Source organism: Seriola dumerili, unplaced genomic scaffold (assembly GCF_002260705.1).
Source record: "Seriola dumerili isolate Sdu_G_001 unplaced genomic scaffold, Sdu_1.0 BDQW01001051.1, whole genome shotgun sequence".
Lineage (NCBI taxonomy): Eukaryota > Metazoa > Chordata > Actinopteri > Carangiformes > Carangidae > Seriola > Seriola dumerili.
Window position 1 is genome coordinate 593,978 of NW_019175306.1, and position 24,673 is coordinate 618,650.

At 40.6% G+C, this 24,673-nt stretch overlaps 1 protein-coding gene across 1 annotated transcript in view; it reads left to right on the top strand.

Moving 5' to 3' along the window:
* LOC111237654 (PDZ domain-containing protein 4-like) overlaps nucleotides 1–24,673 on the top strand; it is a 42,817-nt gene that overhangs the window by 718 nt on the left and 17,426 nt on the right. Inside the window, exons 2-5 of the mRNA XM_022766827.1 lie at nucleotides 18,150–18,203; nucleotides 21,462–21,564; nucleotides 22,924–23,164; nucleotides 23,293–23,377. Coding sequence (XP_022622548.1) covers nucleotides 18,150–18,203; nucleotides 21,462–21,564; nucleotides 22,924–23,164; nucleotides 23,293–23,377 — 483 coding nt within the window. The remainder of the gene's footprint in view (nucleotides 1–18,149; nucleotides 18,204–21,461; nucleotides 21,565–22,923; nucleotides 23,165–23,292; nucleotides 23,378–24,673) is intronic.

Below are 24,673 nucleotides of genomic sequence, written 5' to 3' on the forward strand. Positions count from 1 at the left end.
CGACAAATAATGGCATGATTAGATCAAAAATCTTTAACTGCGGCTTTAACTGCCGTTGTTTTGGAGACAGAAATGCAGGTTCAGCTGAGATTGTCTGTGTGTGTGTGTGTGTGTGTGTGTGTGTGTGTGTGTGGGTGTGGGTGTGTGTGTGTGTGTGTGTGTGTGTGATGTGTGTGTAGAGGAAACTACAGTACCATTCATCACTGCAGGTTGGTCTAGTTACTCTCTGTAAAGGTCATGGTGTTATTCTGCTGGTTTTCTTTTTTTTTTTTATCCAGTGGAGGCTGAAAGTCACATAGGACTCACAACTGAAATCCTGCTCACACTGCTTTGCTTGTTCATGGAAATGTGTGTGTGTGTGTGTGTGTGTGTGTGTGTGTGTGTGTGTGAGAGAGAGAGAGACGGAGAGAGAGAGATATGGTGTGTATGTGCATGGTTGATCATGCCTCCATAAAACAGCTACATTATATTTGCTTTGTAAGCCATTTATATTTCTCTAAATAAAATGGCATGAAATGAAAATGAATTCCGGAAATTGGGGTGGAGCTGTCCATGGTGCTGAATTCTGATTTGGGGTGGAGCTGTCCATGGTACTGCAACAAGTCCTAGTACTGCTCTCATACTGTCCTGCTGAGCACTGAGTCGAAGTCAAACCCCTTTTTTTTTTTTTTTGGCATTTTTTGTTGGTTCAGCCCAGTTTTCCAGTTTCGGACCAAGTAAATATATAATTACACGTTAAAAACAAACAAACAGAAACCAGGATAACGTTTAACTGAGAAAGCTGGGTAGCTGAGATTTGGGTGGTTAGCTCACTGGTTAACTCAGTTGTTAGCTTGGTGGTTTGCTCAGAGGTTAGCTCAGGTTAGCTCAGTGGTTAGTTCAGTGGCTGTAGTTAGCTCAGCAGTTAGCTTCGTTTTTTGGTTGACTCCATGGTTAGCTCAGTCGCTGTAATAAGCTCGGTGTTTAGCTCAGTAGTTAGCTCAGTTTAGTTCAGTGTTTAGCTCAATGGGACTGTTTATCATTGCAGAAGGCTAAAGTAACATTTGCAACAAGGAATTCACACTAATATTTTCTGATTGTGTATATATTTGATACTATAATGATCTGGATGTCCCATGAGTAGAGATAAACTGATTTCAAGCTCAACTGTTGAGGTGCCTTTGAGATCCTCCAAATGAAAAGACAAAACACTTTGTTGTCCATGTCTTTGAGAACAACAGGATGACATGATTTGGAAAATAAATCTGTTTCATGATGTGACAATAGTTAAAGTTGGGTTAGGTTCAGGTATAAAAACGACTAGGTTACGGAAATATCCTGGTTTGGGTTAAAATAACTACTTTACTAAAGTCTTTACTAAGGTGAACTTTGGTTTCAGTCTCTTTGATAAAGGCACCAAACCCACTGAGACTCCCAGTGTGACTGTGTAAAACTAAGCTGTAAATGTTAAGCGGGATGTTGCTCTTAGAAGCAGGAAGTCAGTTCATTTTCTTAAACTTTACATAAAACTTTGTGGTTTCTGGTGCTGAGTTAGATTTTTCAAATGGGCTCAACCTGCTCAGTGTGTCGAGAAGCATCGCAGATCCATGTTTATGGAGGAGCTACGGGCCTGAGCTCCCCTCATACATAACACATACATGCGCACAGACACGCACACACACATGCACACACACACGCACACACACACACAGGCACACACACTGCTGTCTTCAAATAAAGGACAGAAAGCTTCAGTAAAGAGACTTTTACTTGACAAGCTGGTGGGACACAAATCGTGTCTTTTATTACATTAAGCAAAATGTAGGAATTGTACAAAAGTAAAACCATCATGGAGGAGACAGTCAAATACATACTGTGATGCAGCTGAAGGTTATTTACACTGTTGGTTAATTAAACTTGTATCAGCTGTCTGAAATGTCTCTGATTCTTACAGTTGAGCTTCATTCTACACACACAAACACACACACACATACAGACACACACACAGATGGCTTCCTCTGCCCTAGCAACAGTTATGCAGTTATCATCTCATTATGCCAAACTATCTCACTAACACACACACACACACACACACACACACACACACACACACACACACATTGGATGCCCCCTGTCACCTTGGCTACGTAAGAGAGGGTGTCACTATCAGAGAGTGTGTATATGTGTGTGTGTGTGTGTGTGTGTGTGTGATTGCTTATCATCTCCTCTTGAAATCCCATGAGGTCATCAGAATCCATTACAGACCTCATTAATCACCCACACACACACACACTGAGAGTGCTAGGCTAATTTTAGACATGGTATTGTATATTACTTACAAAATCAATGGAGAGATGTGATTGGATGCAAACAGATGTGGGTTTGTGTTTTTGATCTTTGGAAATGAGTTGAAGGAACATCTGCACATGCGGGTCACTATGCAGGAACCCACAGGTTTTGTTTTATGTGTTTTTAGGTGGTGACATTAGTAAAAATGTGTTTATGTTGGTGGCTTGTTGTCTACATTTGTGCAGCACTGTGGAGTAAAAACTGAGCTGGATATAATCATATAGATAGATAGATAGATAGATGGATAGATAGATAGGGGGAATTCAAGTGTCCAGTAGCTCAATTTTAAAGATTAAGTTAAAAATAAATAGTTCAATAGTAGTAATAATAATAGTTAATAATAAACAGTAATAGTTGAATTACTCCAGTTCACGAGCCACTTCCTTTGGCTGAGGTGTTGTATAGCCTGATGGCAGTGGGAACAAAGGATCTCCTGAACCTCTCTGTCCTGCAGCGCAGTGAGATGAGATGTTTACTGCACCTTTAGCTGCTTCTCTGTCCTGCCAGAATGTTGTTGAGAGGATGGTTGGTATTGTCCAAGATGGCCTCCATGTTACATTGCATGCGTCTCTCCACAACAGTTCTTAGTGAGTCCAGACTCCTGCCAAGCACAGACCCAGCCTTTTTGACCAGTTTGTCCAGTCTCCTTGTGTTCATGTCGGACATGCTGCTGCCCCAGCAGACTGCAGCATAAAAGAGTACACTGGCCACCACTGACTGATCAAGCATGTGCAGCATTTCACTGCAGATGTCAAAGGAACAGAGTCTCCTGAGGAATAAGAGCCAGCTTCTCCCCATGTTGTTCAGGGACTAGTCCAGTTTACTGTACAGGTGCACACCTAGGTATTTTTAAGCGTGGACCACCTCAATGTCCTTCCCTCGAACGTTGACTGGCTGAAGGGTGGGCCTAGACCTCCAAAAGTTGATGGTCTTGGTCTTGGAGGTGTTCAGAGGGAGGCAGTACTTGTCACTGCAGTCAGTCACTGAAGGCCCTCATCGGATCCCTGTACACCATTCCTTGGAATAAAAACCTATGACAGAATACCTCTGAGGTCATCGTATGTAACCGTGGACAGACACAGAATCCACTTCTACACTAAATGCCTTGTTAACATGCACAAATGGAAGTTTTTTTTTTTTTTACAGTGTTAGTGATCTTTCAGTAAGTACTGCCAGCCAGCAGCAGCCTCTGGGCTGTCCCACGCTGGCTCAGAGCATTTGAACACCTCTCTGGTGGCTTCAGGCTCCGCCTGTCTGAGTGAAGCTAAACGGCTGCTGGGAAGCAAAGAAAACCTAAGTGTGTGAAAAGAAAATCAAACGTCGGGAATCAAACCTAGCAAATCAAAGAGAGCTCTGTGTGTGTGCGTTTGTGTGTGTGTGTGTGTGTGTGTGTCCCTCAGGGCTCACTAGAGCTGTAGATGTGTGAGTGTGTTGAAGCTGGCAGGTGTAGAGGTTTATTTCATTTCATTCGATTTCCTCGCTGCCTGGGCCTGTCTGGATACACACACACACACATACACACACACACACACACACACACACACAGCCCCCACACATGGACACAATAGACACACCTTGTCCTGCTGAACACAAATATTACACGTTTTCTGTCCATTGATCCACCTGTCTCTCTTTCTGTTTCTCCTCTCTCTCTCTCTTCTCCCTCTTTTTCTTTCCTCTCTTCTACTGTTTCCATTTCTTCTTGTTTCTTAAAATCCTAAAATTGAAAAATCAAACATTCATTTATTCTGTCTGTCCATTAATCTTATTCTTTCCCCTCTCCAGGAATACATTCATCTTTCTATCTCCTCATTGTTCTTTCTCTTCCTCCCCTCCCCCCCTCCAGTATTCATTCTTCCTTTCACCTGGTCTCTCTCCGTCTCTTCTTATTAACGCTCTCTCTCTCTCTCTCTCCCTATCTCAGATTTTTAATCTTCGACCACCTCCAGTGTCTCTCTGCTCTTTATTATTCCTCTCTCCATCCATTTACCTCCCCTTCTCCTCTCTCCCTCTCTCTCTCTCTGTATTGTTTTTGTCTGATTCTACATTAAGAGATTTTCTGACATTTTGTTTTTCTTCTACAATAACTGTATTTTTATTCCGCTAACACTTCTCTCTGCACACAAACTTCTGTGAGATTCCGTACATTTCTAAATTTTATTTATCGCAATTTCCTCCTTGCATTTCCTTATTCCTTATTTTTTCATTTTTGATCATTTTTTTCGTCTTGGTATTTTTTTCTATCTAATGGCAGAGTTAAACTGAGCACAGAAAGTCTGAGTTGCTGATGGTCAGAGATTACCTCCTCAAGCAGATGAAGGTCACACTGGTTCTGAGTAGTAATAGTGGAAACTGGGTTTAGACAGAAATGGAAATAAATGAAGTTAATTGATGGAGCAACTGATAAAAACACTGAACAGTCAGTGTGGTTTTATGTAGGTGAACAGGTGACTTCAGGGCAACACAAGTCCTTATTTTAGCATTAATAAGCACTAAACATGTAAGAGATGAATTATAACTCAATGTAATGTAGTTGTAAGCAGATAGAATTGTTTATTATTTGTCAACAATTGTAACTCCTCCTGTGGACGAACATAAGTCAAGGCTGCTCTACAAACATACTGAACAACATTATAGTAAAACACATTGATATAAATTATGTTTTCATAGGAAAAGTTACAAATACTGTACATGAACAACATGAATAAACCTCATAGCTGCTTGCAACCACATTAAATTGTGTAACAAACTACTCAATACATTTTTGGTCAATGATTAAGGATCAAAGATGTTGTATTCCAGTGCATTTGATACTTGAAAGTCGTCAGGTCCCAGATTCACAATAAATGCAATCAAATCAATATAAATAAAAATGAAAACCGTTAAAAAATGTGTCAAAAGATAAACAGTCAGGTGGGCTTTTATTGAAACATGCTCTCGAAGCGGTAAACAAAACAGCACTTTACCAGGTTGTTAACAGTGTTCAGTGAAATAAAAGCAGCAGGAACAATTAGCAGTCTTAAATGTAATCTGGCTCAGTGAGTGATTATTCAGTCTGGTACAGAAAATTCAATGTGAAACTATTTCCTGGACACGCAGGACAACTTGTGCAAAACTGGTTAAAAAGTTAAATATATAATACAAGTTCAAATATTTTCAAGTGAGATTTCAATGCAGTCGTGGTTTCCTCCTGCAAACAGTCTGGATTACTGTGGAGTAGAGCTGAAAGACACTGAACGTTTGGTCCAGGAGGAGTGAGTACAGGTACGTACTGCTTCCAGGAAATAACAACAGCCTCATCCTCTGAGTCCAACACTGACTGAAGCTCTCACCTTCATCCTCCTACTTACGTAAGGCTGTAGCCTAAAAGCAGCTGATACTCAAAAGCCTGAAAAACTCAACAGACGCCTGGAGCTGGTTCATAATGAAGCTGACGAACATCTCAGCACAAGTCTTAAGTATGACATGTGAGTGTATATAGATTTGATATATTATCAAATTATCGCTTCCCTCCGTAAAACCTTCCTGTCTTTCCTCTGTTGTCATCTTTTCCCTTTATTCTGTCTGTTCTTTCTGTTTCTCTCACCCTCTTCTCGTTTGTCTCCTCCATCCATCCCACCACCTTTATTTCTCCTTTCCCTCCCCTGTAGCCCCCCCCCCTCACTCCATTTCTGTCTCCTCACTTTGCTGTCAGATTTGTGTCAATGTGAAGCTGTTGCCGCGGTAACCGGGGTCATTAAGGAAGCTGTATTTATGCTTTCTTGCACTGAAGCTGGCAGATCTGCTGTAATGAACGAAATGCACACACACACACACACACACACACACACACACACACACATCACACACACACACACACACACACACACACACACACACACACACCACACACCAACAACACACATACACATAAGAGACACAACAACACACACACACACACACACACACACACAAAGAGACATACACACACACCACCAGCTGCTTTTGTAAATGACTTTACTTTGTTGCTGGCATCATTACAGAGAGAGACGCCAACATGTGTCATTAAGTGAAGCATTTGTTCACTGAGGGTGAAGCATCAAAATAATTTAGAGTCAAAACTAAACTGAGCTCAAACTGATGTATAAAACTAGAGCTGCTACTAATAACCAGACAAGACAAATATAGACACCAGACAGTTTTAAATCTCATCATGTCTGTGTGTTCAGAGCTGAAGTCTGTTGTTAGCTTAGCTCAGCATAAAGACTGGTAGCAGAGGGAAACAGCCGTCCTGGCTCCAAACCTCAGTAAATAATATGAAACCCTGTCTTTTAAAAAATAAATTTCTATACAATTCAACAGCACATATGTTTTGTATAAAATGTAACTGTGATCAATTATGTTTCTATTAACATTATGAGGATGTTCTTAATTTACCTCAAGTCGTAATTACGTTGAATTTGAATCAGTAAAATGTTCAACTGTTAGTGACAAACTATTCCACAGTTTAAGGGAAAACAACTTTAGTTTTTAGTCGATGCAGAGCTTTAAAAATGAAGAATCTTAAAATGAATTCTGAGACGTGGTCTCTCTTCTCACTGCTGCATGTTGAACCAGCTGCAGGTGAGGCAGGGCTGATGTACAAGTAAACAGACCAAAGCCTGTGTTCACAAACTGTATTTGACAACACACTGACACACTGTTGTTTATCAAGAAATAGTTCCAACATCGAAGCCGCTTAAAGTCGACTTTGAAAAGAGCCAGACCAGCTGTTCTCCCCTGCTTTCTGTCTTTATGCTAAGCTAGGCTAACGACATCTAGACTCCTTCCTCAAAGAGCAAATCTCATCTCAATGAGATGCTCAACTAAATCTTTAGGCTGTGGTGTCTGACTGTTAGCTAAGTTAAGCTAACTGCCTGCAGCATTTTAGCTTAGCCACTATTAGCCTTAGTGCTATCGAATTCTGGCTTTGCCATGGATGTTTAAATGAATGGATGAAAAAAAAAAAAACATAAAAAAAACAATGAACCTGTAAGTAAATTGGATTTATGTGCAAAAAAAGTCATAATTTGACTATGAGAGTAATTTAAATGAATCTTTTTACTTTATACATCATCATGTCTCTGTCTCAGTGTTGTTAAAATAGATGCTGAGACATGATGAAGACATGAAAATAACCCAGTGCCTCAGGTTAGACACTCTGATCTGTGCTGATGTTACTGTGTCGGCAACGGTCTGCTCACTCTAACCCGTGATCCACACAACACTAACAGTGTTTCACAAAGAGCTCGACTGACAGACGAGAAAAGAACAAATACATCTTCTCAAATTACGACCGTCAAACATGTTGTTTGCATGTTAGTCTTTAAGGACTCGTCCGATCTGAGAGTCGTCAGAACTGCATTAGTCTTAATGAGCTGCCGGCTCATTAGGCTTTCAGCAGCAGAGAGACTCTGGAGACACAATCAGCTCGTCTGTATTCAGCTGTGGATCTGAGCTTAACACCGGGTGGTAACATGCTGCACATGTTGCATCCACAGGAGGCAGAGTAGAAAACACTGAGCTCTGAGTCCAGGGTCAAAGACACGAGGCCGAGAGCAGCTAGACGGCAAAATGTAACTCTGACCTTTCAGCTAGTTTTAATTAATTGATCACACGATCAACAGAAAATTTCTGAGCTGTAATTATAAAGAATTTTAAAGCATCAGCTTTGGGCTCTGGGATACTAACGTCTGCATTTTAATGATTTTCTGACATGTAGAATATTATTGAAAAAAAACTCATCAACAGATCAGATTTTATTGGAGATAAGTATTTGCTGCAGCTAAAACAAAAGTAAAACACTTAAGTATGGGGTTTTCCACTCACTTTCCACTTGTAACATCAGTAACATCGTCAAAATCACACAAACGTCACACCCACCTGTCACTCAAAGCAGCCACGCCCTCAAAAATGCATAACTTTAAGACTTAATAAGATGTAAACAGGTGAGTTGTATAAAAATTCACCCCCATACAGTTGTCATGAAGGAGCAAATTAACTATAGAGACGGAAACAGTTCTTTGTACCAGGTTGTAAACATGTTTATTTCTGTTGTAAAGTTGGACATTTTAACATGGGAGTCTATGGGGGATTGACTCACTTTTGGAGCCCGACTCTAGTGGTCATCAGAGGAACTGCAGTTTTTGGTACTTTTTGTTTTTGGGTTGTCCATCCATCCCATTCTCGTGGACACAATATCTCAATAACGGCACACACATTTACTAGGACTCAAGGATGAACTGGTTAGATTTTGGTGGTCAAAGGTCAAGGTCAGTGTGACCTCACAAGAAACCATTCGCCATTACTCAAGATTTCATACAGCAATTATAACCAAATTTCACACAAATGGTTAATATTTCACATGAGTGGTGGAGGCATACAACTGTGAGGCAGTAATTCCAGCTTTACATAGCAATCTCCACACAGCAGTTTACATCAGAATCACTTTTTTATTCTTTTTATCCTCTATTGTGAAGGAGTGTATGATGTCTTGATCACCTCTCTGACTTTTAATGATACTGATTTAGATGTCACAGCCAGTGACGGTTTGTACATGGGATGATTTATTTAGACTGGGAAAAATCAGCCTCTGACCCTGAACAGAATGAGTGGGTAAATGTAAATAATTGGGCGAATGTTTCCTTTATTTCACGAAATATGTTTACAGTATATGTATATATTTATATATAGAGATGGAATGTGTCCATAAACATGCTCTTCAACTAAACATTTGCATGAGAATGCGGAGACGCTGTCTGACTCCATTACCTCGAACGGCGGCTCGGATCATCAGACAGCCCCAGGAGGGAGATGAGGCGTGTATCAGGGCCGTGGGTATTGTGCAGTTATGAATCTTAAACACACAAGATGGAGGTAATCTATGTGTTAGTGTACTGATTTTTTCATGCATTCAAACTTAGGGCGACGCAGCACGGTGTCACTCTGCTGTGTCTTTATAGTGAAACCTCCCAAACATGTTGTGGAGACATGTGAGATAAGAAAACAACATAAATCAATCAAGGTGACGCAGTGTCCTGGTGATGAGCAGCTCTCAATTCAACATCGCAGCTGAAGAAAAAAACAACAACTGACCTTACAAAAAAATTTTAGCTTTGGTCAGATGTTCAGATGCCTTAAAGATATAATAATTCTAACACTAATTCATGGACAACAGTTAATATTCTGCTTTTACCTGCTTGTTAAACACAGAAACAGACGTGATGCTCATGAGCAAGGCAGTAAACACTGAGCCGGAGCCGCCGGCTCCCATGTGACTGTATAAATGTAAAGTTAATGAAAATAATGATTTTTATGTTCTGAAGCCATTATAGCAGTGATACATGTTTATGTGCAGGCAGTTCAGGAGCGTGCTGTGTGGATTTACATAATGAGCACATGACTGAGAATAAACCATGGAATAAATGTGATCTGTAATATGGGTCTGTGTGTGACTCATACATCTGAAAGCTAATAACAGTTTAAATGATTTACAGCTTCATATTTACATGATCTGTTTGCTTCTCCTAAAAATGAAAAGGTAATCACTTGTGTGCTGAAAAGGCTCCGAAGCTAGAAATGATTTTGAATGACGAGCTGAATGTGTGGACCTGAATCTGAATAATGCAGCTGCCTGATGGACAGATCGAACAATCAGAAACAGCAGAAACAACTGTTTGGAAAAAACATGTCTGTAGACAGTTTATATAGTCTGAATCTGAACAGACCTTTTCTCACGGTGGCCATTCTGTCCGTTTATCTTTTGTCCAGGTTTTGAGAATCTGTGTCTGAGATTTTTTGTCTCCACCTCAATAAAATGGAAGTAAATGGAATTTAATTTGTGCTTTCGCTCTAAACAACTGAACAGTGCAGGTCAGACTTCGGGCACAAATGAAGCTGCATCCACTGAACGAACTGAACCACAGAACTGACAGTTACTGAAGCTGCTTAGATTCAGCACTGAAGCACAAAGTCGTAGCGTATGATGCGTATGATGCTGGTCGGGGTGGTGCATGGACACACAATGTGTTAAGTGCTGGTGGGCGGAGTTCGCATCCTGTGGCTGATGATTTGTTTTAATTATCAGGATGTGACCAAGTGGTTTAAGTTGACTAAATGTAGTACGAGTAGTTTTAGAAGGAGCTGACAAACAGCTCTCTATGAACATGTGTTGTTGTTGTTGTTGTCTGTGGTTTAGAGCTGCATCAGTCAGACAGAGAAACAGGAACAGACGTTCATTGTGGATTAAATGTTGCTTTGACCGAAGCCTGGTTTCTGAAATGTAAATGTGTTTGGATTATGAATCATAATAAAGAGTTTTGAGGAAACACCGGAGGTTTCCTGGAAGTCGGAGCTCCGTGGAGAGATGTGTGTGTGTGTGTGTTTGTGTGTGTGCTCTTTGAACCTGCAGATGTGGTGTCTCTGTCTGTGTTCTCTTCTTCTGTGGTGTCTGCACATTGTGTTGTCAGATAAAAACCTGCAGTGTTTGACAGGACACCAGCTGTACTGTGGCAAATGATCTGCGTAATTTAATGATCTTGAGTGTAACAACAGTTTGGAGCAGTCGGGCTTGAATCTGTTGCGGTCTGGTGCAGGTTCTGTTGACAGCTGAGAGACAGTCACAGTTTAATGACTGTCGTTGTTAACTTCCTGATCCTGATGTTTATCTCGATGAGAATATTTTAAGTCTAAATTTAATATCAATTTAATTGGAAGTCAGGACCGTTTGTCATCATTTCAAAACATTTTATTGTGTGTCATTTATTTATTGTTATTGCATGTTCAGATTATTTTTTTATCCATGTATTTAACTCTTCACTAATTCACCCTCTGTGTGGCAGAATGATCCTGGGCTGGGGGAGGGGCGATGGGATACGGGGGCTACAGTCAGTCAGTGTGATGGTGGGATATGTGATCTTTAATCTTACTGACAACGTGTGTATTCAATAAAAATATATTATTCAATATATGTACAAAAAAAAGTGGGGAAAAATTCACAGTTTGTTCTCCCACTGTTTGGATTTAGTTGTTTTTTCTGTGCAAACACAAATCTGATGTTTGCATTTGGACATTTATAATTATATAAAAAAATATGTATTTATGTTACAGTCACAATAATGTTTTTTCTGCCTGGGTTTGTTAGTGTTTCCTACAGTGAAACTTCTACCTGTTGTTTCACAGGAGCAGCTGTTAAATGGACCTTATGGTTCTAGAGACAGTGACATATACTGATTTGTTTTCTTACCGATTGTTACATTACAGTGTTTCTCCAGCAGTGTTGGAGAAATCATAGCATACCAACTACTTCATACTGGGAGAGGTTGAATCCTAAGGTTCCAGCAACATTCGGCAGGAAACCTCCAACAAGAGACTTTGTGTTGATGAGCACTGGCCACGTAATGTGGGTTATTTACAATGTGCTAATGTTGAAGTTATTTAGTGATTTATTTAGGTTTTTATTGTTCATTATAATCTATATTTTAGAAGTTCCAGTGTTTTCCACATTCTTTAAATTTTCTGCTGTTTCCTTGTGTTTGTTTTTTATGTGTTGGAACTGAAGTGTATTAAGAAGCCTGTAAATATTTATCTCTATTTTCTCTAATGCACAGGGCAAGATGAGCAGACACTGTCTATCTCCTGACACTGAATACACAGTGTGTGTCAGGAGTTACACAGTACCTGCTCTCCTCCTCAGCGAGCTGTCTGGTCTCTGTAGTCTTCAGTAATCATCAGGTCTGTTCATGGCTTCAATCCTCAGCTTGACTTCCATTAAACTGAGAGTCCAGAGGATTGATGGAGGTGAGAGGTGAAAGGAAAGAAAGGCACACAGACTCAGAGTAGAAATCTCTTTCTAACGACTGAGACTCTTCTCTCCTTTTTTTTCCCACCTTCATCATCTTCATTTTGTATTTTACATTTTCCCCCTCTCTTCTTTTTCCATTGTTTCCCAATTTCTGGATTTAGCCTCCATCTCCTCTTCTTCTCTTTCTTCCTCTTTCTTCCTCTGACCGCTCCCTGTCTCTTCCTTCCCCCCCCCCCCTCCTCCCTTGGGTATGATTATATAGAATCGCTGCTTTCCCCTCAGCATGCTGGGAATGAAAAATGGATCCCTCGTTCCATCTCTTTCTCCTTAGTGTGTTTGTGTGTGTGTGTGTGTGTGTGTGTGTTCAGGCACCACAGGGAGTGGATGGGTGAAAGAGATGAATGTCAGAGGAAAGTGTGTTGATGTGGAACAACTTCTGTGTGTGTGTGTGTGTGTGTGTGTGTGTGTGTTGATAGATGTGGTGGAAGTGTGTGTTGATGGAATCAGTAAATAGTTAATGAGCAGGGAGGAGAAGCTTGTGGAGGCCCCAGGAGGTGGAGATATCGATGGAGGCTCCAACGCACTGAACACATGGCAACAGCAATACAGGACAATAAAAATAATCACCATCAGCTCCATATGTTCATGTGTGTCAGTGATGAGAGCAGTTTAAAGCTTTAAAGCATTACTGACAAACCCAACGGGGCTGAGAGCTGGAGGCACACCTTCTGTTTCAACTCGTCAATACTTTCATGTCCCTGTTGCCTGTTCACATGTCAGGTCTCATCCTGAGCAGGAATCGCAATTCTGGTGACGGTTACATCTGTCTATTGGTCCAGACTGAAATATCTCAACAACAAGTGGCTTAGTTGTCATTAATTTAGTTTTTTTTTTCAACTGATGATGGCTCTAGATGAAACGTGAGGGGATCAGAAGCAATTTAAATTTATCCTCAGGTAAATCAATTTCTGAACCAGATTTCATGACAAATTTTATAGATATAGAATTTCTGACCTAATAGTGGCACTAGAGGAAAAGTCAAGAGGTCACCAAAGTCATCTGGGATTGAAGGATTTTATATCCATCTGCTTAATGAGCTGGTACTGTCCTCTTGTAAGAAAACGAGCCCATAGGTGCAGCAGGTTATTATGACACATAGTTACATTTTGTTGCTAGGCGACATCTAGTGGACACAGTAATCATGACAGGAGCAAAGGGAAAAGTGCGGTGACATGGTATAAAGAGAAAAAGTCTGTGTCAGGAGGAGGCTGTGGTGGATGGATGGGTCAACAAAACACAGGACTATGACACATGAGAGCGGAGTTCGATTCCCATGTGAAAGTAGCAGTTTATGTTGTTTCCATTATCCATGACCGTTTCACAAAGTTAACCACGTTGTTGTTATTATAACCATGACAACAAATCGTCTGATGTTGAGGTAGTACTCATTTTAACCCAAATCACAACCTTACCTAAACCTAACCAAGCCATGACCATTATTATAGTAACCGTAGGCCGATGTCGGTACAGTCCATGTGTTTATTATGGTAACCAAGACAACCAAGGTCCAGTACCACCTGCTGCCATAGGGGCGCTATTTCAGGAGACTCTCCTATGGGTCTTATCAGATGGTTGAAAAAAACGACCTGTATGGTTGTTCAGGTTGGAGGAGTGATTGAATAAAAAAGACAATTTTTACTGGTTCATTAACATATTTAATTTTATTCACTTCTCTCTGAGACACTTAAGCTCCATGGATCAGAGCTCAGTCTGTGGATCCTCTGAGGTGTGGAGCATAATGAAGGCAGGGAGTGATGACAGTGGTAAAACAATCAATACTCCTCCAGTAATGAAGGGTAATGAAGTCTCAGCTCAAGCTTCCATAATTTAAACTCAAAGCAAACTGTTCTTGGTAACACAACATTAGATGACACATAGCTAGGTGTGCTCTGTAGGAGCTGTTGAGAGCTTCAGTAGGGACAACCTGTTGACAACAATCAATAACCCATCCTCACTGGAATAAAACACAACAGGCTCCTGATTGAGATTCGTCCTGTTTAGCCAAACACAAAGCTCCATGAGGTGAGAGCCTAACACCAGCCCTGGTGTATGGGAGATATCAGCGTTATGACCAACAAAAGAGGACAGTCAGCTCGTCTCTCCTGCTCAGTTATTAATTTCACACTTCACTTAGCTGTGATTTCTGTCGGGGTAATGTGGCAGAGCCCAGTCGGGACGCTTATTGTTACTGTCCCCGCACATACACACCAGTATAATGAGGCGGAGCAGCAGGGAGCTGGGGAACGCTGTAATTATCATGCAATGAAAAAAAAATTTTGAAAAATCACACAATCCACACAGCAGACAGACAAACACAATGACACTGGTGTAGTGAATATTCAAACCAGTGCCATCCATTACTCCATCTATCTGCCAGCCCATTATCTGCCCACAGATGCACACAGTTACGACCACAGCCGCTAACAGAGTGAGCATCGAGGTTATTACCATCAATTAAAACTGAGACAGAGCTGGCTGTAAAACACAACATTATATGTAATTAAAAACAACATAAAAAATATAAATTCAAACCATTTCAGTTACACCTTTTATTTATATGTTGTGTAACGTGTTTGTTGTTATTTCCTGTAATGACCAAGCTTCCTGAATGTTGCTGTTTTACAGGAGTGCATCAGTGTTTTCTCTTTACTTTACTACTTTTCTTTCTTCACTTTTATTTATTCAGCAAAGACCCTTTAAATGTTTCCTTAATGCTATAAATAGTTAAACTTGCTATATGTTATTTACATTAAGATATGAACATATATTGAATTCAATATATTGAATGAAATGTATGTACATGTAACAATTTATATATATATATATAGTAGACATATGTTACATACATATATATCCACCCCAAAGCCTTTCAGTATATGTTATGTTATTATAAACAGTAGATAGACATGTTTAAAATTAGTGAGAAATGAATTAGAAAAACATGTATAAACATATAGATTTTTTTATGTATGTTGTTTTAATAACCTTGCATATATAAATTAAATATATATCCTTAACAAATATGGCAGCAACAATTTATACTGCCATCTACCATCTTCATATATCCAGAGGATGTATATATTTGATAATAATATATCACCTTATAAGTGACATATAAAATATATGTGTCTATATCAAGAGTGATGTTATATATTATATTTCTGTAAGCAGTCAGGGGTTTCCCTCTGACAAGGCTGGACCATCCTTCTCTCCCACAGACACAAACACTGGAGGAAATTGTTGCTTGTCTGATGAGTTGACAAAGGCCAAGATGATGCGACTATGAAGCGTTACTGTTTGTATATTTTGATAACAAATCACAGGATACTCTGATCTGACCCTGACCCTGCAAACACTCCCAGAAACAGCAAGGGGTGTTTTATTTTAAATGAAATTCAGCGACAGCTGATTTCTTTGACTTTTTGGTTCACAGTGTATTTCACCCGTGAGTGTCTGTATGTAGTGTGACAGGTTGGTGACATCAAAAACTGAAGTTCGGCCAACAAAAACATCTGACTGGCTCAGTCAATTCTCACCCAGAGAGAAAAGTCACCAGAATCAAAACCAGACCAGCTGACAAACCAAAACATGAGGGCAGAAGTTCAGAGGAACCGGTGGAGCAGTTCTCCATAACTACAAACTGAAAAATAAATGTTTCACACGCACGCACGCAAGCACGCACACAAGCACGCACGCACGCACGCACCTGTACAGCTCTTTAATAGCAGATGAAACACACACGATCACTGACCACTTCACAACAGGCCTTACAGATAATTTTGGTTATTGAGTGGTTATTGACTGGCTCAGGCATTGTGTTCACTGACACACACACACACACACACACGCACACGCACGCACACACACACACACACACACACACACACAGCCAGTCAACCTGCAGAGGCCATGTAATGCATAACAATCAGCTCTGAAACAAAGGCAGGGAGGAGGGGGGGTGTTCGACAGACTTGTGTGTTCGTGTGCATCTATTCAAGAATTCATGAGCTGGTGTGTGTGTATGCGTGTGTGTGTGTGTGTCTCTCACCTGGAAGTAGCGGGTTAGCATGTGTGCTCTGAGGCCTCCTGCATGTGTCTGCAGGCATTAGTTTGATGAGTGTGTCTGCAGACATTAACCTGAGGAGTGATGATTCCAGCCTGCTTGAAAACCTAATAACAAAGACACACAATATTTTTATCATGACAGTACAGACACACAGACACATGTTCAGCAGAAACACTGAACACTCTCATAAGTAATTACTTCCATGCTCATTTCCGAGCAGGTGTTTCTTCTCACACTGGCCCCAGAGTGACGCCAGCGCTCACTCTGTTCTGCTTACAGCTATATTACTTATGCTAATGTGTGTCGCTGGTGGCTCATTGTATGTAAGCTCGTTATGAGCCGTTGATTGAGATGGGAGGGACCTGGAGGGCCAGAGACTTCCCTGTGAATGTGCATGTGTTCTGCCTACAGTGTATGCCCTTGAGCAAATCACTCAGACATGCTCTTAACGTGCTCATTTGGTCACTGGTAACATGTAGCACCAAGGTCCAAGTGAGTGAAGAGATGAATAATTGTGTTTTTGGCCACAGTTTAGACTTAGGCAACTGCTTCTTACATGTTTGCCATATTTAAACATCCAGTAGACACGGATCAACACTATCATCCCATGAATCTCAGTCCCTCTCTTTTAGCTCTGTGTTTGTTCTCCACCAGCTCCTGAGGGAAAAATATCTTGCTCTTTAGCTGCTAAATGCTCCACTATGTTCCCCAGCTGCTCTCTGACTGTGTCTGTCTGCTGAGCAGCCAGAGGACAGTGGTTTCAGGACTTTGAGGACTGTATTTCTTAGACCCTAGTGGTTTGCTTCAGCGCCACATAGCGAATTGGTTAGGGTTAGGGAAGTGAAGGAGTTCAAGAATCTTGGGAGTGGTGCAGCGTCAGCAGTAAAGTGGACATTGTACCGGACTGTTGTGGTGAAGAGGGGGCTGAGCCAGAAGGCAAAGCCCTTGATTTACCAGTCGATTGTTGTTTCAACGCTCACCGATGGTCATGAGTTCTGGGTAGTGACCAAAAGAATGAGATTGTCGAAATAAGGGGCTGAAATGAGTTTCCTCTGCAGAGTCTTAGAGAGGGGGAGGAGCTCTAACATCTAGAGGGAGCTCAGATTGAGTCACTGCTCCTTCATGTCAAAAGGAAGCAGTTGAGGTGTTTTGGGCATCTGGTTCTGATGCCTCCTGCACACCTTTCTTTGGAGGTTCTCTCCGGGCACGTCCAACTGGGAGGAGACCCCAGGGTAGAACCCACCTGCCCTGGGAACACCTCAGGAGGAGCTGGCAAGTGTTGCTGGAGAGAGGGACATCTTGAATACCCTGCTTAGCCTGCTATCAGTGACCCGACCCGGATAAACATAAAATGGATGGATGGATGGATGGATGGATGGATGGATGGATGGATGGATGGATGGATGGATGGATGGGGTCAGGGATGTTCTACACACATATCTAAAACAAATTGGGTTTCCAGTACGGTGGCAGTGTCACGAAAAACTAGTGTCCTAGAAATGTGGTCCTGAAAGTCCTGAAACTGGTCTGCACACATGCTACTCATGAAAACTGCTGCCTGCTGCAGCTGGAAACACTGAGACTGAAATCTGTTTTACATTTCATTGTGCCTTTAAATATTTTCCTGTATGTTTTTCTTTTAATGTAATGTTTTTATTTTTTCAATTTGATTAAATTTTTTAAATTGTGTTCAGTATTTTGCCAATAAAGTACTGATGAAATAAAACCAACACAATGAAAAATATAAATATTTCTAAAGACACAATAAGTACTATACACTGAGGTTATGAATGTGCTATAATAACCATGCTCCTCTTGCTCTCCACCCAACCTCAGTAACACCATCCATCTCTGTCTCCCTCTGTCTCTCATTAGCAGAAGGGCTGGAGTAACTCCCTGCGGCCGATGGACAGACATGGAAACATGAAGGTAGGACACACATGGAAGTCGTTCAGTGATCCTCCTGCATGACTGACTTCTCACCTCCTCCTCACTGACTCTCCTGTCCTACATCCCTCCATCCGCCTCCTATCAGTCATCTTTAATAAGGTCCCACTCCCGTAAAGCTGATGATAGATGGAGAATATTTCCTCCCACACTGTCGCCTGTTCGGCCTTTAATCACTGATTTATGTGAGGACGGTTTGATAAGTGTTCACAGTTGTTCGGAGCAACATCTAGATTCTCTTTCATATATTCACATCTACATGACTTTGCCTCCTGACCAAAGCAGATCCCACTTTATCTCACAGTGACACCTCAGTCAATGGAAAGACATCGTCTGTGTCCCGATTCAGATTCTGACACAGGTTTTTAGTGTCTGTGTGTTTACACTGGAAAATAAAGGACACTCGAGCATTCTTAGTGTGAATACAGACTTTTTTGATTGTGCTGGTGTGGATGGGGATGAAACAGGAAGTAGGAATGCCTCAAAACACACAAAAACACAGTTTGATTGATGTGTGTCCACAGAACTAGTTTAATTTATAATAATTAATGATCCTGTGTTTTAACGTTGCCTGAGAACCAAAACAAATCCCCTTTGGGATGTTAATGAAGCAGAGGCTGATGTCTAAGTGACACTAGTTTATTCCACCAGGCTTGCATAAAGAAGTGATGGGTGTTTCTATGGCAACCATGTCTTTCCTTGGCTCTTCTCCTGGCAACAGAAGGAATTATTTTTATTGACAAATTTCCATATCAGCATATACAGTAAATCACACAAAAATCAATACCCCAAAACCCAACTAGAAAAACATGCATCTACACTCACACATACACACGAGTGGAGAGAGATAAGTAAGATTGAAGTAAATAAGCTATAGGACACATATACACAAAACATTTACAGGTTCATATTATGAATAAATAAATAAATAGAATATACATAATCTCTTAAATTCCCAGGTTTCCCCTGAATGATCAATGTGGCCTCTTAGATAATAATCCCAATCAACCTGCACTGTAAAAAAAAAAAAAAAAGTTGAGAAAACTTTCAATTTCAATGAAATTTTTGAATGAGGAAATTAAATGGTTTTTATTGAGTTTAGATTTTGAGTTCATCTAAAGTAGAATTTTACTTTGAATTTTAATTTACTCCAAGTTAAAGTCTCATATTATTTTACATCATTGCAACGCTTAAATTTGACTTCTGTTTTATTTACTCTTTTATTTAATAAATTTTTTAAATAATTACATTTTATTTACTTCTAAGTTAAAGTAACACGAATCCATATGCTTGTTTGTGTTTGTTTACATGATCCTAACTGAGCTATGAGCTAGAATTACTCTCAGGTTTGTTCAGTAGTTACTGTTTGTTTGGATAAATGTCAGATTTTCATTTTTCTTTTAGGGAAACCTTTTTGGGAGACCCTGACAGGTTCATGGATCTGGAAATGGAGGATTCTCTGTTTCATGTCATATTTAGCAGCTTCCAAACAAAACTGTTAGACCCTCAAAGCTTTTCAGAAACAAGCTGAGAGAAGATGATTTATCACCTCAAACCAGAGAAACCACAGGTGCTCTGAATTATGCAATACCTCGATTCATTATTAGTCAGCCTTCGACCTTGGATTCTTTTATTTATTTATTTTTTAGCAGTTTCATCTTTGGTTTTTTAATTGTATTCCTCAGATGCTTGATTTCTAAATTCTGCTCTGATTTATTAATCATTACCTTTATTCTTCACATGCATTATTCCTGATGCTTTCAGTCCTCATTTGTCAGTGCATTTGGCTGCAGTTAAAATATTACTCAAAGTTCGATTGGTGCTCATTAAAACACCCCTGACCTTACAATATAATTTTCAAGGGATGTTGTTTAATATTCTTTGCTCTGATCATGTCTTGAAACTGTTGAGAAGATTTGTGTGGAATTTTCTGTTGATGCTCATGATCCACAGAGACACAATCCTAATGGTTTTAGGGACTTCCTGAAGGACAAAATTTCCACTTGTGCTCAAGAAACAGCAAAATTTGATGTGCAGATTACCACTAAATTTACTGAATCACGCTCCCCAGATAATGAACTCTCACACTTTCTCTAGCTCCATCTGCAGGCCAGAATCTCCACTCTGCTCACTAGAGACATCATAATGGGCACACCCTGGCTCCCGCAATGGGAAAAGAGGCCCCCAAATGGCCCCTCATATTGGCACATTTTGCAATAACAACTATAAACCCCCTTAAACTTCCCATAAAGACACTGTGCAGTGCACTGCTGCAGCCCCATCTACCTTCTGCTTGCATATGAGGCATTTAGGGGACATCTATAAGTTGCAGTCTGCCAAGAGGGGGTGTTTCTGTGATGGACTTTGATGGGCTTCTTTGCCTGGGGCCCCCCAGAGTCTAGGATCACCACTGCCTCTGGCGCCATACTCAGCACAATTTTAACATTTTAACTCCTCTCCTGTGAAGGTCGAAGAACAGCTAAATCATCAGTATGTGTTTGGTTTAGTTCAGTTTTACTTTAATTCTGTATCTGTTTTACATTAAAACCTAAAGGCCACAGTGGGATTTTTTTCTTACTTTATTTACTTACTCACTTACTTATTTACTTTGCCTGCCTTTTGCATAACTTTTCATGACTCCACCTGAGGCACAGAGAAAGGCAGTGTGGAATGCAGACACTGGCTGTGACCTCAGCTGTTGCCGTTTCTGTGGTTATTGCTCAGGATATGGCTACGGCCTCATGTGGACGACCTGTTGGGAGCACCAGCACATTTCCTGGTGGCCTGAGGTTGTTTTGATCTGCTGTCAACAGTCAACTTGACTCATTTTTAGGCTCAGTTTCTGAATACAGGCTGTGTGCATTTGTCTGTGGACTGAGCGCTTTGATACTTTGACAGTATTAATATAGAACCTTGACCTGCTTTATAATCAAAGAAGACATGGAAGTCTATCTTTATACTATAGGGGCCCTTTAAGTTAAAAGGGCACTGATATCTCAGGGCCACAGTATGTTTGCTTCTGTGAGAGCTCAGTTTCTGTGGATCTGCAGGAATACACAGAGCCCTGCAAGCTAAAGCTAAATTATTGTGAGCGAATGCAAAAGTAGTTCAGAAAAGAGAAATCTCACAGCGTCCGTTGTATTTCTTCATATAAATCTTCCTATTATTCTTTACTCACTCTACTTGTATAGAAATTATAAATCTATAAGTAACATACTTTAAATCTCATCATCTCTTCAGGTCAGAGGACGGGGAGCCTCTCAGCTTCCACTAGACAGATCGCAAAACTCCCAGGAGCCTTTGAACCAATCCGGCTCGGTCCGCAAGAGTCACAGGAGGAAAGGTAAACCACATTCCACCACCTGACAGATACATGCATGAGCACGTTTTATTTTTTAACTGCTCCTTTCATCTGCTTTCACTTAACACAGACGTCCCTGAAGTTCTGAGACGGGAATCCTCTTTTTTTTCTTCTCATCTTTTAGTTTCATCTCTTCACATCTTTCTTCATTACATCTCCTCTAATCTTTTCATCTGATTTCTCCTCAGCTGAGTGTGCGCCCTCCATGTCATATTTTCTCATCTTTCATGTTTTTCCCTCATCCCACCTCCCGACTCTTCTGCTCATTTTTTCCCATCATCCTCTTACATACAAAATCATTTTGTGTTATCTCTTGACTTTTACCATGTTTTCTGATGTTACTGCAGCGTTTTATCATTTCTTCTTATCTGTTATGTCACCTATCTCCTTTCCCAACTCATATTTTTATCCATCATTTATTCGAGCAAACAGTTGCTGTGATAAAAATACACACATACACCATCTTCAGCTTTACACCTTCTACCATCTAATGTGAGTTACTATGGTTTATTAGGTCTCAAATTATATCTTTTACATAATTGATTTCCTCAAATTCAGCTCTTCATGAATTTTTTAAAATAAATTAAGACTAAGTCCACATAATACTATAACCTAAGAGGTGGAAAGTTTAGGCTATTTATATAGTTAGATCCCCGTAGCCACTGTGTTGTAACATTGGCAACTTCCTGGGGTCCCCTTAAATTTATATAATACTTCAACGACAACAGATACATAAATACACATCCATATCATTCTTACTCACAATGAGACTCACAATATGCAACACAACCCCTACGACGCACAACAACCAACACCAACTCGAAATCTATCTAATACATACAATAGATCTATTTAATAATTTCATTTCTTAGTAATGGAGAAAAGAAAACCTGGATGTTAACATCACCCTGGTTCCCTCAACAAAAAGCCAATCACATTTGTACAATTTTCTTTTGGATTGTTGCAGAAAATAAACTCTGTGTACTGAAACGTCTCGTTCAGCAGGACGATCTTCACTAATGAACACCACTTTTAGGATGTTTGAAGCCTAAATACACCAGAAGTAAAAAGCTAATGTTATGCTAAAAACCAACTACACCGCGGTCACATGACTTCAACGTCACCACCACTAAAATTCAACTTGTAGCTTGATTTAGCCCTCACCTCTTCTACACAAGCGTTTCATCTTACAGTTAGTAACAGTTTGTAAGAGCGTGAGTATAAACACAACAAGGCTGTATATATGTAGATCTGTTTCTATAAATCACTGGCTTTGCCCTTTAACGTCTGGATTCAGCTCAGTTCTGTCTTTTGTTAATCTTCACACCCTCCACCCCTCAGGGACATTAGTTTGCAGCAGCAATGGGACTGGCAGCACCTCCATCTCCTCTGTTGCCATGGTTGCCATCCCCGACTGCATCGACAATGCCACGCAGACGGACATCAGCTTCCAGAACATCATGACACTCGGGAGGAGCAGAGGCCACCATCACCATCACCACCAAGGCGGCTCCTCCCCTCCGCCTCCTCCCCCTTCTCCTCCCCTCCCTCACCTCATGGGACCGTACGGGATCAATGAGTTGTACGTCCTCACCTGCTGTTTTGGAATCAATTCTCTTTGCTGTGTTTAGAAAAAAAAATGACTCCAGATATGAAAAATCAATAATGTTGGATATGACAGTCATTGATTTTTCTTTCTCCTCCCTCCAGCTGTGTGTTTGAGTACAATGACCCCAATGACTACTTTGACGTCTCGAATCATGAGGTGGACAGGCCGGATGACCTGGAGTACGAGGTGAGAACTCTCCTGCTGTATTACCATAAACCAAATGTCACCATAAAATGAAAAATATCAGGCAATTTTTCATTCAGTGAGATAATTCTCAACCTTTTTTCAAGTACTGCCCTCACTGTATTGAGCTTGAATGCTTCATCATACTTAAGTCTGGATTATAAACAAAGCAGACCGGCCAACTGCTCTTCACTTGCTATAAGAGAATAAACTTGCTCAGAGAGGAGAAACTCCTTTTTAACTGTAAATCACAGACTGTACATCAAGATGGATGTAGCCTCTGTGACGTCACCCACAGGTTTCTGAAGAACGGTTTTGAAGCTCAGAGTGAGCTGCTCCACCATCGCCATCTTGGAAGTGCTTGACTCCACAGTCTTAACTCCTGGCTAACCCAAAAATGGGCAAAGAGGTGTGATGTGTATGAAGCTGGGACGTCGGTGCATGCCAGTTTGTGGCAAGCATACACTCACCCACCTGTCACTCAAAGAGGCCACGCCTTCAATTATGCATAACTTTAAGTCTTCATAAAATGTAAACAGGTGAATTATATAAAAAAATTCATCCCCCGCAAAGTTGTCATTAACAAGGAAATTAGGTCTAGAGACCAAATCTGTTTTCTGTACCAGGTCGTCAACATGTTTATTTCTGTTGTAAAGTTGGACATTTCAACATGGGAGTCTATGGGGATTGACTCACTTTTGGAGCCAGACTCTAGTGGTCATTAAAGGAACTGCAGTTTTTGTGTACTTGCTTAATTTTTCAGCCCCGGCGGTTGATACTCAAACAGAAGACATTAAATGTTAAATCAGCACATCAACCAACCAATAATTCAAATCTGTAGGCATGTTGCTCTTCTGGCCACACCTCAGTCAGTGACATCAGTGACATAACTGTTTGGGGCGTGGCCTGAACAGAGAGAGCAGTCTGAAAGTTATCTCTGTAATTCAAGGGTGATTTTGAATATTTCTGGAACAACAACAACAGGTTTTTACTCTGAGCCAGAAAGAAGAAGAAGACAGTTTAGGGTTCAGTGCCTTGCTTAAGGGCAACTTAGTTGCGAAGGAAGGTGAGAAGGAAAGAAGTGAGGAGGACGGTGGTAGGGGCTGAATGGAGGATGATAGTGAAAAAGAAAGGAAAAAAGAAAGGAAGGGAAGGATAGAGGTAGGAGGCAAAGAGTGGGATTTAGGAGGATGAGTGAGGAAGGAAAGAAGGGAACAACAGCATGAGAAGATTAATAATTGAATATAGACATTAATGAAGATGGAGAAAGTAAATGAAAGGAGGATAAGAGGAGAAAGG